Here is a 15657-nt window from a genome sequence, read left to right as displayed (position 1 = left end):
AAAATTATTAATTTTGTACGAATGCAGACAATATATTGCAGGATAGAGAAAAGAACATTGCCATTTTATCCCTGTGTGAATTTTTGGAGGATGAGTAGTAGAATAACTGAGAAAAACGAGGAAAAAAAAGATACTATCAGCTAACGCAATGCCTTGCTAGGCCTGCCTGGAAAGTCTAAGGATGAAGGCTAACAGACATCAGCCATTAGAACAACTCTGGCACAACAACTGTTATCTAAAATTTATTTCACAGACTGCATCCTCCATGAAGAGATACGCTAAATTAACATGACACTTACTTCAGCTTGCCTGCAGTCATTTATAATCTCAGCAGCTTTGTCTTCTAGCTTAGTCAGCTCTTCTGTTAAGTCTTTAATTTCTTTCTCATTATTTTTAATTTCCTTCTCCGTGCGAAGAACAGACTCTTCAGATTTTTTCAGGTTTCTGAACAGGTAGAGATGTTTGTATACCTCACGTGAGTGCAAATATGACTTAAGATAATCTAGAAACACAATCTTACTTATCAAGATTGTTCAATAGCTACTGACAACCAAATAGGAAGTGCTTATTTATGCGTGAACTCTCACACTCCCAAGATACCCAAGGAAAACAAAGTTGTCTTCCTTAAACATATAGCAGACAGGCCTCATTAAATGATTTAATATGTTCTTTGAGAGACAGTTTTGACATTTGTTCTAAGTATCCATTACGTAGCATTAAGCTAACATAAAAAAAATACATTGCCTTTTATTTCCTGACCTGCCTCATAATAAAATTAGTCCCTTCAGATCTGAACTGCTCCACTGCATGGCAATTAAGTGCTATTTTGAATCTTTATCCTGAAATACTGCATTTTAGTGACAGGCAAGTATTAATAGAAAAATACCGATTAAACATGACTTTTAAACTGTCTAGTAGAAACTACAAAATTGTATTTCCCTTTACCTCCCCTTACCTACCTCCTGAGTTTTATACATGCAACTGAAAATTCAGATTTTAAGATCATGGGATTTTTAGCTATGGAAACTACTTAAAACAAGCAAATATCCTGCAGGCACTCATGCCCACAGATACAGCTCTTTGAAGGCTGACGTGACTCTCCTTGGTCAGTTTTCACTAAGCTTTCTAGGTCTCTGATCCTTTGCCTGTGAAGCACACTAACAAAGATTATGGTTCTTAATTAAGAACCAGTATCAGTTTGAGGTAAATCAGTTTAGAGAAGAAGGTTGTGACCTTCTCCCTCCAGTTTTCCTCTAGCTATAAAGAGGTGAAAACCATCTTCTCGAGCTGGACAAATCCCCCCCGCAACCCCGGAAAGGTCCAACTGTAATCAAACACGAGTCGCAGCAATATACAATTACAGCCTAAAGCTTTACCATTGAGCACATTGACATCTACTGTACCTGTCCGCAGTCTTGACTGCCACTTGGGCTTTAGTAATAGTTGAAGTACATTCATCTATTTCTTTGTTGATCTTATCAAGTTTGTCTTGTTGTGCTTTAAGTTTATGATTATTGATATCAATTATGAGCTTATGTAATCGTTTAACTTCATTTTCTATTTTACCAGCTTTCTCAGCAATGCATTCATAATCTGTTGAAAACCAAAATCAAGTTAAGGTCATCATGCTGTCCCTAGGAACACTGGACTGCTGCAATACATCAAGATTTAAGTGATAAAAAGCTCTGCTCTATTAATATATTGAGAAGTGTACTATTTCTTTCTACTGTGAAAAACGCTGTTTTTTTTTTTTACTGTGGCAAAAAGAAAAAAATACCACATCTTTCTGACACTGTTATACTGCCAAAGCTCTTTTGGTGTAAACCACCAAAAAATTTAATTGGATTACTTAATGTATATGGAGTACTGAAATACATGAGATGGTACATAGGAAGCTATTCCAAGCTCATTCTTTGCATTTATTTAATGGGAAAATGCTCAAAAGTTAAATTGTAAGAACTGGCCACTAACTGTTGCTCAGTGGCTGGTATTACTGCATAGTTACTACACATGCTGAATAATAAGATAGCCTACTGTACCTTCAAGGGAGATAAGTTTCCTTATTTAGATTATACTCAAAACTCAACAAAACCATCTTAAGTTGAACAGCTTTCAAAAATTAAACAACATAGCACCGTAGTATTCTAAGGGCAAAACAATCAAATAAAATCCCACACTAGGTTTGCTACAGATCTATAATTTCCTTTTGGGGATAGAAGGGGTAAAGCAGAGACTTGAAAGGTGGAAGGCAGTCATCTCTCCAGGAGAACACAGGTTTGTGTCTCTCCATTATCTGGTACAAATGTTAGAGAAGAATATTTATAACATCAAACCTTAGCGTGATTGAGGAAGTAAAGCATTCGTACTCTATTTAAAAGAAGCATAGAGGAAATCCATAGTTGTACATATTCTCTTCCCTAAAATGCTATGGAAGCAGAATTGTGGGGGAAGGGAAATATGTTTCACTGTGTTCATATCATTCGCTGAGCAAGAAATACAAAGAAGCAGTCAAGGTTTACTTTACTAAGCTACCAATTTTCTTCAGGGAAACAAATTCAACTTCTCAGAGTAAACATCTTCCACAAAAAGAACTGGGGTACAGTGTGCCCACAACAGAATACAGGGTATACATTTTATAGACTCATGTAATAGTCCAGATAGAGCATGGCAAAAGCCTTTACTGAACTTTAATATAATTACCTCCACATTAACAATTCTTACCCCTAATTAAACTAAGTTTCCCTATGAATCTGTATGTAATACAGCCATAAAAATCTAACCAAATAAATACTAAAATTGATGTTTAGTTTGACTGCAACATGAACTTGAGCAATTGTAAAAAAAGGGGTTTCACTCTCTAATCTCTGGAAGCACCTTTTATCCCCCACTTAGGAGAAAAGAGGTTCCAAACCAAGATATGGTACTGCACTGGTAATCTGAAAGAACAAAGCCATAGCCATTCATTCTTGTATTAGTAAAAGAATATGACTACAATTTTGATCTATAATCCCCTCTCCACAAAATGTACCTTTTTTGTAACTATTAAGGATTTCTTCCAGTTCCTTCTGTTTGTTTTTGTCCGGAGCAGCAGCAATTACATTAGCTTCAAGTTCCTTAATGTGGGTTTTTAGATGAATTTCTTGTTCAGATAAACTCTAAAAAAACCAGAACTGCGTTAGAATCCTGTACTTTAACAAGGACTATGTTAAGCTGAGACTGAGAAGTTATCCCCCTGCACATTGACAGAGAAGCCAGGTATTGCCTCAATAATAAACTTGTTCACCTGGATACTTGCTGTATACTTTTCTAAAGTATTTCTCATTTTCTGAATATCTTGGCGCAGATTTCTTATGGCTTCTTCAAGTTGTGATTTCTCTTCTTCATACTGTACTGCTCTTTTAGAATCCTTCTGCAGCTGAGATTCCATTTTATTGACCTACATAAAAATACGATATGATCATTTGCCTAGTGTCACCACTACAAAACAAAGCAACATCTCATTCATGTGCTCGACAATCTATGATCTCTTAAATCACAAGAGGGAAGTGCAGTAAAAACTTGAAAATTTGTCGTAGCTGGACAGAATATGGAGGCTGACTGCTGAGAAGATCAATTACAGCAGTGGAAAACAAGAGAGAAGCAAGCATAAGAAAAAGTAAGCTGAAGAATACCTGTCAAAATAGCTCATAATGGAGAATTGTTTTAAGGAAATAAAACTAGATTAAGCTTGAAAGGCTTAAGCCGGAATAGTGAAGGCAGAATCCGAAAAACACACAAGCAGAAGCTAGAAGCAATTTTTACTATAGTTAAGATTTGATGCTCGTTGGTTTCTGTGGTAATCTGGTGTGAGGAAAACAAGCTTTTGCAAATAGCAACCGGTCAAGTGACCAAGTCTTGCAATTCACCTTAAAGAGCAGAAGGAATAAGGATACACTTCAGATCTCAGCCCATTTTCTGTTTTTACATATAGAGAACTAACAGGCAAAGGTATGAATATACTTGGTCTACCTGGAGTTGTCCACTATGCTAGACAGGTACAAAACTCTTGAAAATGGAGAAATTAAGTTACAGCTATTGATTGTTATTGAGTGCCACAGTATCTCTCATGGGCCAAACAGAAAACAGCAGATAAGCCTGTCTCTTGGAGAGACCAGTGAATAAATCTAAAGCGTGAAGACAGGAAATAGCAACGTCTGTTAATTAGCAAGACTGAAATATGAGCTGCCTTATATATTTATTGACTCTTTACAAGGCTAGGGCAATAACCCTTTGTCCATGAGGTTGGTTCATTAGTGCTCTACAAGTACAGCATTATCTGAATAGGCTTGACAAAAGAAAAGGAAAAAAAAAAAAAAAAAAAAAAAAAGAGTTCTACGTCAAACTCTCCAGGGTTTGCAGAATTTTATCTTTTCTTGGCCAATGCAATCCTATTTTCCAAGCTGAGTGAAGGTGAAAATACAGAAGACAGATGAGAGAAGAATAGATATATATTTTAACCTCTCAGAGATAAAACCAAAAAGTGGAGAAACATCAGCAATAACAGCAAAGGCGGTGACATGGTTATCTTCTCCAGCAGAGAAATGAGATAGAGAGAACCTTAAAGTTGAGTTTGATTTTGAAGTTCTCCAATTTGAAAGTATTTTCACCTAAAAAATACTAACTACTGTTCCTGTGTCCTTAGTGGTAAGCAAATATTCAACCCATGTGTTGGATTATAGCTCTCATTCCTAAAGAGCAAAAGTTCGTTCTCCTGTAGCGAGAGGACTGACGTCAGGAGTTACACAGGGGAGCTTGTCTTCTTGAAAAGGTATCAACACTTTGATGTTTGATCTCAGTTAAAGTTCATCAGCAGATACTAGCCAAAAAGGATACAGGCTACATCCACACTAAATAAAACTACAGACTAAAAACTAAAAGAATTCAGAAGGAAAAAGCAAGCTGTATCTTGATATTCCAAAACATTCTTGAAATACAAATTGGAAGGAAAGCTCTGCCACTCCCTGACAAAGCTTACAAGGACGTAAATGAAGGACCAAACTTGTCTTTTATTGCTGGTGAGGTTTGTGTGTACTGCTCTGCCGCTCAGTGGTTCCTTATGATCAGTAATCCCTACCTTCAATCAGTTTATCCAAGCTATCAAAGGAAGCACTATGAGACTAAAAATTAAATAATAGGCATATGATAGCTGGGCTGTGAACACATGTGCTTAAGAGCAATATAACTTATGCTAACCTTGTGAACTTCAAATCATTGTTAATGTATCTTGCATCACAGACTGTTAACTACTCATGCCAATTTAAAAGGACGTAGCACATGTGTATGAACTACCAAAACAAAGAACTTTGACAAAATTCCACTTTTAATTAAGATTATGTACTAACCTCTTCTTCTGAAACATCCATTATGACGGAGGAACCCATTCTGCCCTTCATTACTTTACGCCCCCCACCAGTCATTGTTCCTAAAGTAAAAAAGATGGAAAGAAGTTAGTGAGCTTATTGTGCTTAGATATCATCTATAAAGTGCTTAAAATATAATTGCAAGTTTGCACTTAAATACCTGACTGTTCAATGATTTGCCCTTGCAGCGTTACCACTCTCCATCTTTTCTCTTTTCGGAATGCTATTCTGGTAGCTTCTTCCAAGTTATTAGTTACTAGAGTATCACGTAATGCAAAGTAAAAAGCCAGGCGAACCTTCTCGTCTTCTACTTTCACCAGATCAAACAATCGAGGAACATTTTCAGGAGTTGGGATTTTTTGCATTTTTTTTTCCCATACAGCCATCTAGATCAAAAAAGTAAATAAATGAATGAGAGATTCCTTAGAATAAATTATGAGGTCACTTCATTATTTTAAGGCATGTTAAGGCTTTAAAGCAATTAACGTTATTAATCGTAGTGCAATTAACCGTAAAGCTTCCTTCCTTGGGGATCTCTACTTCCAGTATAATTAAAAACTCACTGATAACTCATTGTTCTCTTTCATGGTTTTCATAGTTTATACAGTTACTAGATTACTTGGATTATTAAGTTTTCTAATTTGCTAAAAAAAAAAAAAATAAAAAAAAATCTAACTATAAGAACATAAATGACAGACCAAACATCTGTTGTACCCATACAGGTATCTAAAAAGCCTCGTAATTCTCTGTAAGTAAACGTTATCATTTGCTAGTAGAATATTCTAAGGTACCAACAGCCTATTAAAATGGTTTATATTTTAGCTTTACCAGTATTAATACATATACAGCGTAACATATTAATATATAATACTTATTTATACACATGCATATTAATACATTATATACAGTATTAATACTGTGCACATTAGGGTAAATCAACAATTTGTTTTGCTGAAGTGCTAGTACTTACTTTGTCCAGGGCTATAAATGTGGCAACTCCAATTCCTCTTGCCTTTAAGAAATTCACACATTCCTGTGCAGTATCAATTGTATCGACAACAATGTTGTCTAAGGCACCACAGGACGATGAAATAGCAACATCATACTTTTCACTGATAGCTCCCAGGTCTCCCTAATAATTGAGGGTCGGGGGGGAGGCAGAAGTACACCAATTAGTTTGGCATCAATGTTTTGTCTTGGTATTACGAAATAAATGACAAAAAATTTACACAAAGTGAAATGAGATGAAAACAAATTATAAAAGAATTTTCTGTGAAAGAACTTAAACCTTAATTAGAACTTGTAAAATAATACCACACCTGTCTTCTCCATCACACTGCTATTTATGTATTTCTAATGTACTTGTTGCCATAGTAGAAATTCGTATACTCAGAGCTTCTAAAGTGGTACTTCTGGTAGAGCAACACAGTAGCATTGATATATTTTCTGTAGACAAATTTTATATGCCAGCATTTTAGTGAGGCAGTCTGGCCTAACAAAATTATTTAATGTGTTCTGTGTATGGTTCTACCGTTGGTCAGCTGGGTAGGACCCGGCAAGTCATACACTTCTGCGTGCCATCCTGTACTGATCTGAAAAACGGGTACAGGGGTGTTCAGCATCTTTGAAAAATTACTGTGTATCTACAGGTAAAAACAGCATGCACAGCCAACTGTGAGTTATGCAAGAACAGATTAACCTCACACTCCTCCCTGTGGCAAGTGCTAACAGAGCATGAGACAAAATACATGCCAGCTGTACTAGGCAGTAGTCTGCTGCTGTTTGAACTTCATCTTTTTTATAAATCTATACGCACATTTTTTAAATATACATATACTAAATAAACTGATTTTTCTGAAGCAGAGATACTTCTCCTTGGACGAGCAGGTGAAAGGGAAAAAAGAGAAAATTGCAGAATATAAAAATAGCACTTCTACATCTACAATGATACATGTGTATTGTTCAGTGCTAGTGAAAAAAAAAAAAAGGAATGAAGAACTCTACCTCAGCTGCAAATTTTCAGAACTTTAGATCAACACTGCTTGGAAAGAACTGATAGCACTCAACGTTTTGCTATGACATAGCTTTCCTTGGTCTTCTCTGAAACACCAACATTGCTCTTTTTGATTTGACAGGTATGCAAGTAAAACGAGAGGAAACAAACAGCAAAGAGCTCACCAAATTTTATAAATTTTGAAGCAAAAAAAAAAAAAAAAAAAAAAAGCCCATACAGTTCCACATTAAATTACATACAAGCTGTAAGATGTTTTTTTAAGTTCCATGGTAGTTCTGCCAAGCGTGTGGTTAACAACTGATTCTACCTTCTGTGGCACCAGAAGGTAAAAAGCACTACTCCACAATACTTCTCCAGCATAGATGTTCCTAACATTCAAAGGAATCAGAATCACTACAGCTGTCAGTCATAGCTCAACACAGAAGCACAGGCAGGACCAAAGCATGGACAGGTTTACAAGACTTTGGTAGTATTCCTGGCTTGAGCACATTCCCATAGAGACTGCAGCAACATGATTTAGCTTAAAGATCAGCCTACCAAAAATACAAGCTTTCTCATAGCCATTGCCTTTACTTAGTGCTGAGTAGTGGAACCTCAACAATCTTCTTTTTTTAATTTATAGTAAGTCCACAAGATTTGCAACTCTGTTGTCCAAATTCAAAGCACCAGAGAACTGAGAAATGCTATCTTTCACTCAATTACAGAAACACCATGCTGTTCCTATAAAGTTTAAGACTAAAAGTAGAATAGCCTTTTAAAATTTACCAGTCTTCCATATACTCCACGAATATTTCCAGATTTCTTCTGCTGAAGCAGAGCCTCAAGCACTTTTCCTCGACTGAGACTTAGTGCTAAAGAACTTTTGGCTTCTTCTACTTTTTGACGCAGTTTTCGAACAAGATTCTTAGCACCTGATTCTTCTCTTCCCAGCTTCTCAAGCTCATTCTCTTTCTAACGGTTAAAAGAAAGACATTATCTTAGCCTCACAAAAACCACTGTATCCAGGGAATCTTAGATTCATGATTGCATAGGCAATGAAACCAGCCACCAAAAAGCAGAAGTAGCAAACATTTATCAGAAGAATGGCTGGTATGTGGATACACTTCAGCTAGTATTTAGTACACTTTGATAAAAACACAACAGCATATGAATTCATGAATCAGGCTGAGGACAAGGTAGTGGCATTTTTTTCCTTTGGGGAATGAGAAGAGCAAAGGAAATTCAAAGGCGGCTCAGAAACATAGCCAGTTACTTATTTTAACATGTCTCATTATGATATTTAAACTGATTCCCTTGCAGGGATATGTAGGATTTAATTTCAGTGCTTAATGTTAACATTTGCTTAACTCAAAGTAAGTTTGAAATCAAATACTTACTTCACCGGTTAACTGAGTATTAGAATATAGTTTTTAAATGTTATTTTATTGGAGACAGTTTTTTGTTTATTTTCACCACAATTATTGATAAAAAGAAGAGTGGAACTTTGGTTTGTGTGTTGCAACATAGTGTAACTCGGAGAACTTCTATATGGAAGTCAAGTCTCACCTCCTTCAATTCCTGTTCAGCTTGGGGTAATTTTATATGTATATCTTTGATAGCAGCTTTCCTTTCCTTAAGAGTTTCTGAAGTAGTCATCAGAGCCTCCTTTGCCTGATTTAACTGAGACACAGCAGTATTATGACGGCTGAGACAGATATCAAGCTCTGACTGGGCTACATCCATCTTTGAACGCGCTTCATTCACTGCTTTACTAAACTCCATAAGCTCTTTCTCTTTGCTCTGCAAAAATGGACAATGTTACAGCTGAAAACAGACAACTGTGGGATTTATTACAGCAATCACACTGTATGAAAGAAAAAGAAGAAACGGGCATATTCTTTTACTAGCTCTCCTGTCAGCAGAAAACAATTATGTTATCTAGAAGAATAAGTATTTCTTAATTTATTAACATATTCTGTATGGAAATGAAATAAGACATTTTTCATAATTATAAAGAACATCAGGAAATTATTATAGAACATTTCCATACAAGCTTTGTATCATTTTCGCAACTCAAATGGAAAAACCATGCTTTCAAGTACAGAAAGTAATCCCCCAAATTTACGGGATAAATTTCCAGCCTCCAGGTGTTTAGTGGTCGAACAGCTAACATCAACAATAACCAAGTGTTGTAGTAGTTATCTATTAATTCAGATTACAGCTGCGTGAAAGGCTCGCAACATACCATTTCAAAATCTGTTTAAGCAACATATTGGCTTAAAAAATTCAATGGGAGAAAATTAAAGTGTGTTCAAATAATGGAAGTGTAAAATTATTTAATACACATATTAATTATATGCTTGATGACACATGATCACTATAAAAAGCGGCCAACTTAATGAAAATGATTTAGCTCTGATTATAAATTCAGAATGAATTTCCCAGTTAGGCTCCACTGAAGTAACACATGAAACTGTGTATTTATCATACAAAATAGCATTTTACAACTATCTTGTGATAGTTTCATTCGTAAGTGTCAAAGCTATACATCAGTTAATACAGTAAGTGTACTAAGTCAAAACAGTTCAAACCTCTTTTTCTTCCTGAAGTCCTTGTGTTTCTTCCTTAAGGCCATCCATAACCTGCTTGAGTTTTTCTTCTTCTTTCTCTTTTGTCTTTTCAAGAAGCTCTTTCTCAGATGTTGCTTTGCTGATAGCTTTTTCACTATTGGAAGGTACATTTTTCAATTCTTCTACCTATGCAAGGAAAAGACTTTTAACTGCCTCTCCCACTGAAACAGAATAGTTTTGCCTTATTTTTAAACCCTGCCTTTCAAGTGCTACATGGAAGTCAAAGGAAGCGTAAGCCCTAACGAAGCTCTCGTGTTTTTGTAGGGCAAGACACACCGTGGCTCTAGCAGGACGCTTGGATTTTATTTGCAAGGCTTGTTCAGTTCTAGAGCCCATCCAGAGAGAAGCAAGCCACAGCAGTAAAAGAACATAGCTTTACACATAAGAACTCAAGTCTTTGAATCACAATGAGGCTTAACTCTTAAATACCTACTTTCAGAAGGCCACTCTCAATGCAGAGAGTGATTTACGATCTGTAACAGCTGGCAACAACCAACTTGGTAAGATATATCCTTTAAATTAACTAGGGAAACAGAAAAAAAAAAGTGTTTAAAAAGGTACTAACTGCAAGAACACGCAGTGTTCCTGTAATCTCCACAAACGTGACAAAAAGATGCTTTTCAAGCCATGAGACCTCCCCAACAGAGCTGAGAAGCAACAGTAAAGCTTTTGACTTTGCATTCAGGCAGAAAACAGTCTGGTACTGCTGGCCATGGTCTCCCATAGTAAAGATGTGCAGTGAGCAATAGTTTAAGGGAGAATAATGTATTACTTCAGTAAGTTATTTGCAACCAAAATCCCTAGCTGATTTAAATGACATAACAGATAAAAAAAAAAATTTAAAACATATTTTTCCATCTTCCTTGTGGCATAAAGTACACTTGGTGTCCTTTGCGCAAAGATGTTCTCATCTAGAGCAACCAACTACACTTTAAGTAAATCAAGTTGCAGTTCACACTACCTTTTCTTTATCCTTTTGAAGTTGCTTCTCCAGTTTTTTAGCTTTGCTTTTGGCATGTTTTAGATTTTCCCTTACTTTAACATCCTGCAAATCCAACTCATTAAATTTTTTTTTATTTTCCTCTATGAACTTTGTAATTTTATTCAGTTTCCTGAAGGGGAAAAAAGAAACAACCATCTATTACATACCCTATAAAAATAATGTCAGTAGAGCTTGGCTTATACAAGTAAGCATATAGTGTTTAAACCCGTACTACTCAGTTTTTGTGAAAAACAACATCCAATACTTAACTATATTCACAGTATTTTCCCCAGGGAAGTGATGTTTCATAAGAAAAAGATCAACTAACAAAACAATATTAAACACGCTTTCAGAAATTTTGGGGTTTTTTTCTTTAACAGAATGTATAATTCACATCTCTCACAAATAGCTTACTATGATCTCAGAAGATGAAAAGGTTAATATTGCAGTTGGATAGGAGATCAGCACCCAGACAAATCAATTTTAGGGAAACACAATTTATGCCTAAAAGATTCATAAGGAAACCAGAGAAAAATACCTAACATCCACATACTTAAGCATTATGGTTGTCTACCTAAAAACCTGAAACAATCTCCCAATTATTTTTTGTAGTCGATAAAAAAAAAGTATGTCCTTTAAAATCCAACAAAAATCAGACCTTTTCTTACTGTAATTGTGACTATTACCCAGATTTCTCCAAGAAAAGCAACCTGCAGAACCAAATCAAACCAATGAGAATTTTTTAAAATTTATTTTTGTGCAAAAGATCATTTAATCCATGCCAGGGAATGTTTAGAAACACTGTAAGTGACTCTGCTCATCAGATAATCTAAGTTTTTGGTGGAAGAACTACTGAAAAACCCAGCTATGCTCCCTGTGATCATCTTCCCATGCAACCACTGTATATTTCTGCTTTCCCAGGTGTTCCCCCCCACCCCTGCAATACAACTACCACAGCCTTTTCTGAAAATCCTGCTAACTCCAACACCACATATGCAGAACATGTAAGCTAAGAGTACTGTGGTTTACAAGTCTATACTTAAAGTACTTACTTTTCGAGTTCCTTTAAAGCTTTATTCTTTGTTTCCATTTCATCTGCAAGTTTACTACTCTTCTCATTAACATCTTTTGTTTCTTCATTAATTTTTTCTTTCTGCATTTCCATATCATTTACTCGTTTCTTTAGGTCATACCTAAAAAAAAAAAAAAAAACCAAAAAAACCCAAACTGAAAACTCCACTTTTTTTCCATAAAGCTAACATTCATAATGAATATGTATTTCCAATCTTAAGTGTAATAAATGGATTATGAAAAGTATTAAATCCTAATATCCGTTATTGAGTAACCTTGCCAATTTAGTACAAAACAGCAAGGAAATCTAACACTTAAAGACTATTTTTCATCTGAAGTGTCTAAGTGATCTACTTTCTCAATTTCAGTATAAAGCTGTACGAGATTAATTTGCTGGACTACTTTACTTTGTAAAAAGATGGTAAGCAGTTTTTTGGTTTTGTTGGGGTTTTGGTGTTTGGTTTTTTTTTTTTTTTTTTTTTTTTTTTTTTTTTTAAGATTTTTATGAAAATGGTCTCTATTTTCCAAATGCTATTCAACTAATTTTGAAGGACTGATACGGATGTTAAGAAATGCAAAGTATTTCTAATTAGAGATATGGAAGCAGAGTTAAAACACCACCACTAACAACTAACCACTTTTTTTGATTAAAGCCAAATCAAAACTTTAGAGAAGTACTTACATATAGTATTGACAGATACGATTCTTTTCTTTAAACATTTTGTTTTCCAAAGAAAGAAATTCAATGGCTTTATTCCTGTCGGCTTCCAAGGCATCCTTTTCTTTTTCCACCATCTTAACTCTATTTAACTAGACAAGACAGAGTCAGACTTACTGCTAGTACTACAGAAGAACAAACCATGAGGAGAAAAAACCCAGACCCTTTGTAGCACACATGTCCTCTAGAGAGATGGTCTTCAACAATTAACTCTGCAAGGCAATTCAGCACTACAAGCTTTCTGAAATAACAGATCACCATTTCCACAGCAGAGACTGTGCTTTTAGGGCAATTCAAACAGTAATTTAAAACTAAAAAGGGATCCTACAGATGCTAGGAACAGCTCAGGCAAATCAAGGAAAACATGGCTGAGAAATAAAGAGGAGTTACCTATAGACTGTGTATGTTATTGTCTATATTTCATCCTTTTGACTAGCCCCTTTAAAGTTAATTCCTGCAACTACACATCTTTTGTTTTCCTTCCCAGCCTTTAAAAAAAGTCTGCAACATACTAGGATTTACCAAGGACACACCAAGTAAAAAGAACTTTGATATTATTTAGTACTTTTAGAACTCAATGCATAAACAAAATGTTATGAAAGCAAGTTCTGCAATAGATCTACATAGCTCAAGCCACAACTAATGTTCTGTATTTTTATGCTGCCTGACACAGCTGTGTGCACATCACCTCACCAGTGCTCTGCCTCCCTCTCTCCTTTTCTTAGCATATCAAAGGTTTCCCTGCTACTTCTCCTATTTGCTATTTAGCAATAGGAGTCAGGCAGATAAAAAGCCCTATCTGGATGTATTCAGATAACAATAATCTATTTCTCTATTGAGGCTGAGAACCATTTAATGCATGCAGATACGATCAAAGAGAGTTCAGCAGGTAAAATCCTGTGTTACAACTCAAGCATTCAAACCTTTGGGAATCAAAAGCCAACAGCATTCTAAGTGTTTAAAGAAGGGCAACTGATGTTGACTGCCCATTTCTGTTACAATTGAGAGAAACAGCAGATGCAATAAAGGTAACTCAAAGTTTCTCTGCACTTCTCTTATAGAGGAGTGCCAAATTTTAACCAAGTTTTATGTTAACTTTTTTCCTAAAAAATCCAATAATGAAACACCGCAAGCTTGTATTTTTTTATTTATAATTCAAACAAAACTTTGAGACTCACCTTTTGTCCTCTCTGTTCATTTAAAATCTCTACTCTGCGACACAGAGTTTGGATAGGATCTTTTAGTCGTGCCGATCCTATTAAGTCTTCTAAATATTCAAGCATGCCTTCATCATGTTCAGTCTGGCCTTTCGGTTTCATCAATGCAATTTGTTCAACTTCCCCCTTGGAAAAGAAAAGTTTAATGTTTTCTTTTCTTATTTTTTTTTTTTTTTCTGGGGGAAGGAGTTAGTATTCTGAAAAAATACAAACATCTTTGGAATGCAGGTATGTGACCATATTCTAGCATTATTAAAAAAAAGAACAAAATAATGCAGTAATCAAAACTGACTATTCAAAGTAGCAATATATTTGGGAAAACAAAGATCAAAATGAATAGAAATTTCCTCCAAGGAGTGCATGGTGGCGATGTGCATGAATAACCAGCATCTCTTCTGAAGACAACATTGAGGTCTAAACATTTCTTCATTTCTCTAAAGATTCAAAATGTATTTCCCCAACCTAAAAAAAGAAGAGAATAAAGCATGCCCTCTAGGTCATGTAGCACCCAATAGTCTTAAGGTAGCTTAATCAGGATTGAAGTCCCTGAAGGGTTCTCTTTAGGAAACAGGAGGTCCATGAAATCATGTCTGATGGATGTACTGGACTTGTAATTCATACAACTAAGACTTCCTTGTTGGAAAAAGAAAAACATTCTTTAAGTATAAGGTTTTCTTCATTTAATTTTCCTTTATGTACAGCATTAACTTTAAATTATTAAGCTGAATAGTAACAATAATTGGGATGGGGTTGTTTTGTTGTGGTTTTTTGTTTGTTTGTTTGTTTTTTAAGTAAGAATTAGGAAAGACTGACCTGAGACAATAAGGACTGTTTATTTTACTGATAAAAAATAAAATAAAACAAAATTTATATTCCAGTATCCAAGCTATGTATGTAAAAAAAGCCTAAGTCTATATCCACAGAGTGAAAATATAGTTAAGAATTTAGTTGTCATTGTTGGCTGCTTGTTGAGCTTAAGCTGACAGCCAAGTCTCCACAAAAGTACCGATGAGGAAGAGCTTCTCAAGAACATACAGAAGGAGGGGTGATTAACAAGACTGCTGGAGAACCAGAAAGGACAGTCACAGAAGTCAACAAAGGGCAGGATTTCTAGGCAAGCATTGTAAATCAGACCTGTAAGCAGCTAAGAAACCTGAGGATAAGGTGCTCCTGAATGTTACCTAAGGAAGTTACTAGAATTTTTTGCCAAAGTGATTTCATTCCACATACTCAGTACACAATGACACCTAGTGGCCTTATGCTTTTCTTCCAATTAGTAAATACCAGTTGGCTGAGAAGGGAAAAAGCCCAAGTTTTGCAAATTTTGCAAAATAAGAACTAGTATTTATTAAGATAAGTCTTTCTTGCACATAATTCCTTTGTTAGAGTAAAACACAGTGGCAGATCTTTTTTAACTTAAAATTCTAGAAGTTAAATGCATCTAAGCTTTTCTTTTCTGCCAATTACTGTTCCAAAAAACTATCAGCAGGTTTGACCAAAAAAAAAAAAAAAACCCCACAACCGACCCAAAAAACCAAAACCACCACCCCAAAGCAACCCAACTCTTATTTTTATTTCTTATGCATCTCAAAAAGCCAAGGCTAATAACTGCAGTGTAGTATATACAAGTGCAATTACACATTTGCC

At 35.4% G+C, this 15657-nt stretch overlaps 1 protein-coding gene across 5 annotated transcripts in view; it reads right to left on the bottom strand.

Annotated features, from left to right (window-relative positions):
* The window catches only part of SMC4 (structural maintenance of chromosomes 4), a 39929-nt gene that overhangs the window by 6105 nt on the left and 18167 nt on the right, over positions 1-15657 (bottom strand). For all 5 annotated transcript variants that reach the window (XM_030028003.2, XM_030028000.2, XM_030028002.2 and 2 more), the window contains exons 6-19: positions 13972-14136; positions 12758-12885; positions 12057-12197; positions 10984-11134; positions 9984-10148; positions 8959-9192; positions 8179-8364; positions 6370-6531; positions 5560-5785; positions 5382-5461; positions 3284-3436; positions 3029-3155; positions 1404-1593; positions 300-444 (exon numbers count right to left, since the gene is read on the bottom strand). In XM_030028003.2, coding sequence (XP_029883863.1) covers positions 300-444; positions 1404-1593; positions 3029-3155; positions 3284-3436; positions 5382-5461; positions 5560-5785; positions 6370-6531; positions 8179-8364; positions 8959-9192; positions 9984-10148; positions 10984-11134; positions 12057-12197; positions 12758-12885; positions 13972-14136 — 2253 coding nt within the window. The remainder of the gene's footprint in view (positions 1-299; positions 445-1403; positions 1594-3028; positions 3156-3283; positions 3437-5381; positions 5462-5559; positions 5786-6369; positions 6532-8178; positions 8365-8958; positions 9193-9983; positions 10149-10983; positions 11135-12056; positions 12198-12757; positions 12886-13971; positions 14137-15657) is intronic.

The sequence above is a fragment of the Aquila chrysaetos genome, chromosome 10 (assembly GCF_900496995.4).
Source record: "Aquila chrysaetos chrysaetos chromosome 10, bAquChr1.4, whole genome shotgun sequence".
NCBI classification, from domain to species: Eukaryota; Metazoa; Chordata; class Aves; order Accipitriformes; family Accipitridae; genus Aquila; species Aquila chrysaetos.
Note: the sequence above shows the minus strand (reverse complement) of the source record. Positions and strands in the feature narration are given on the sequence as shown.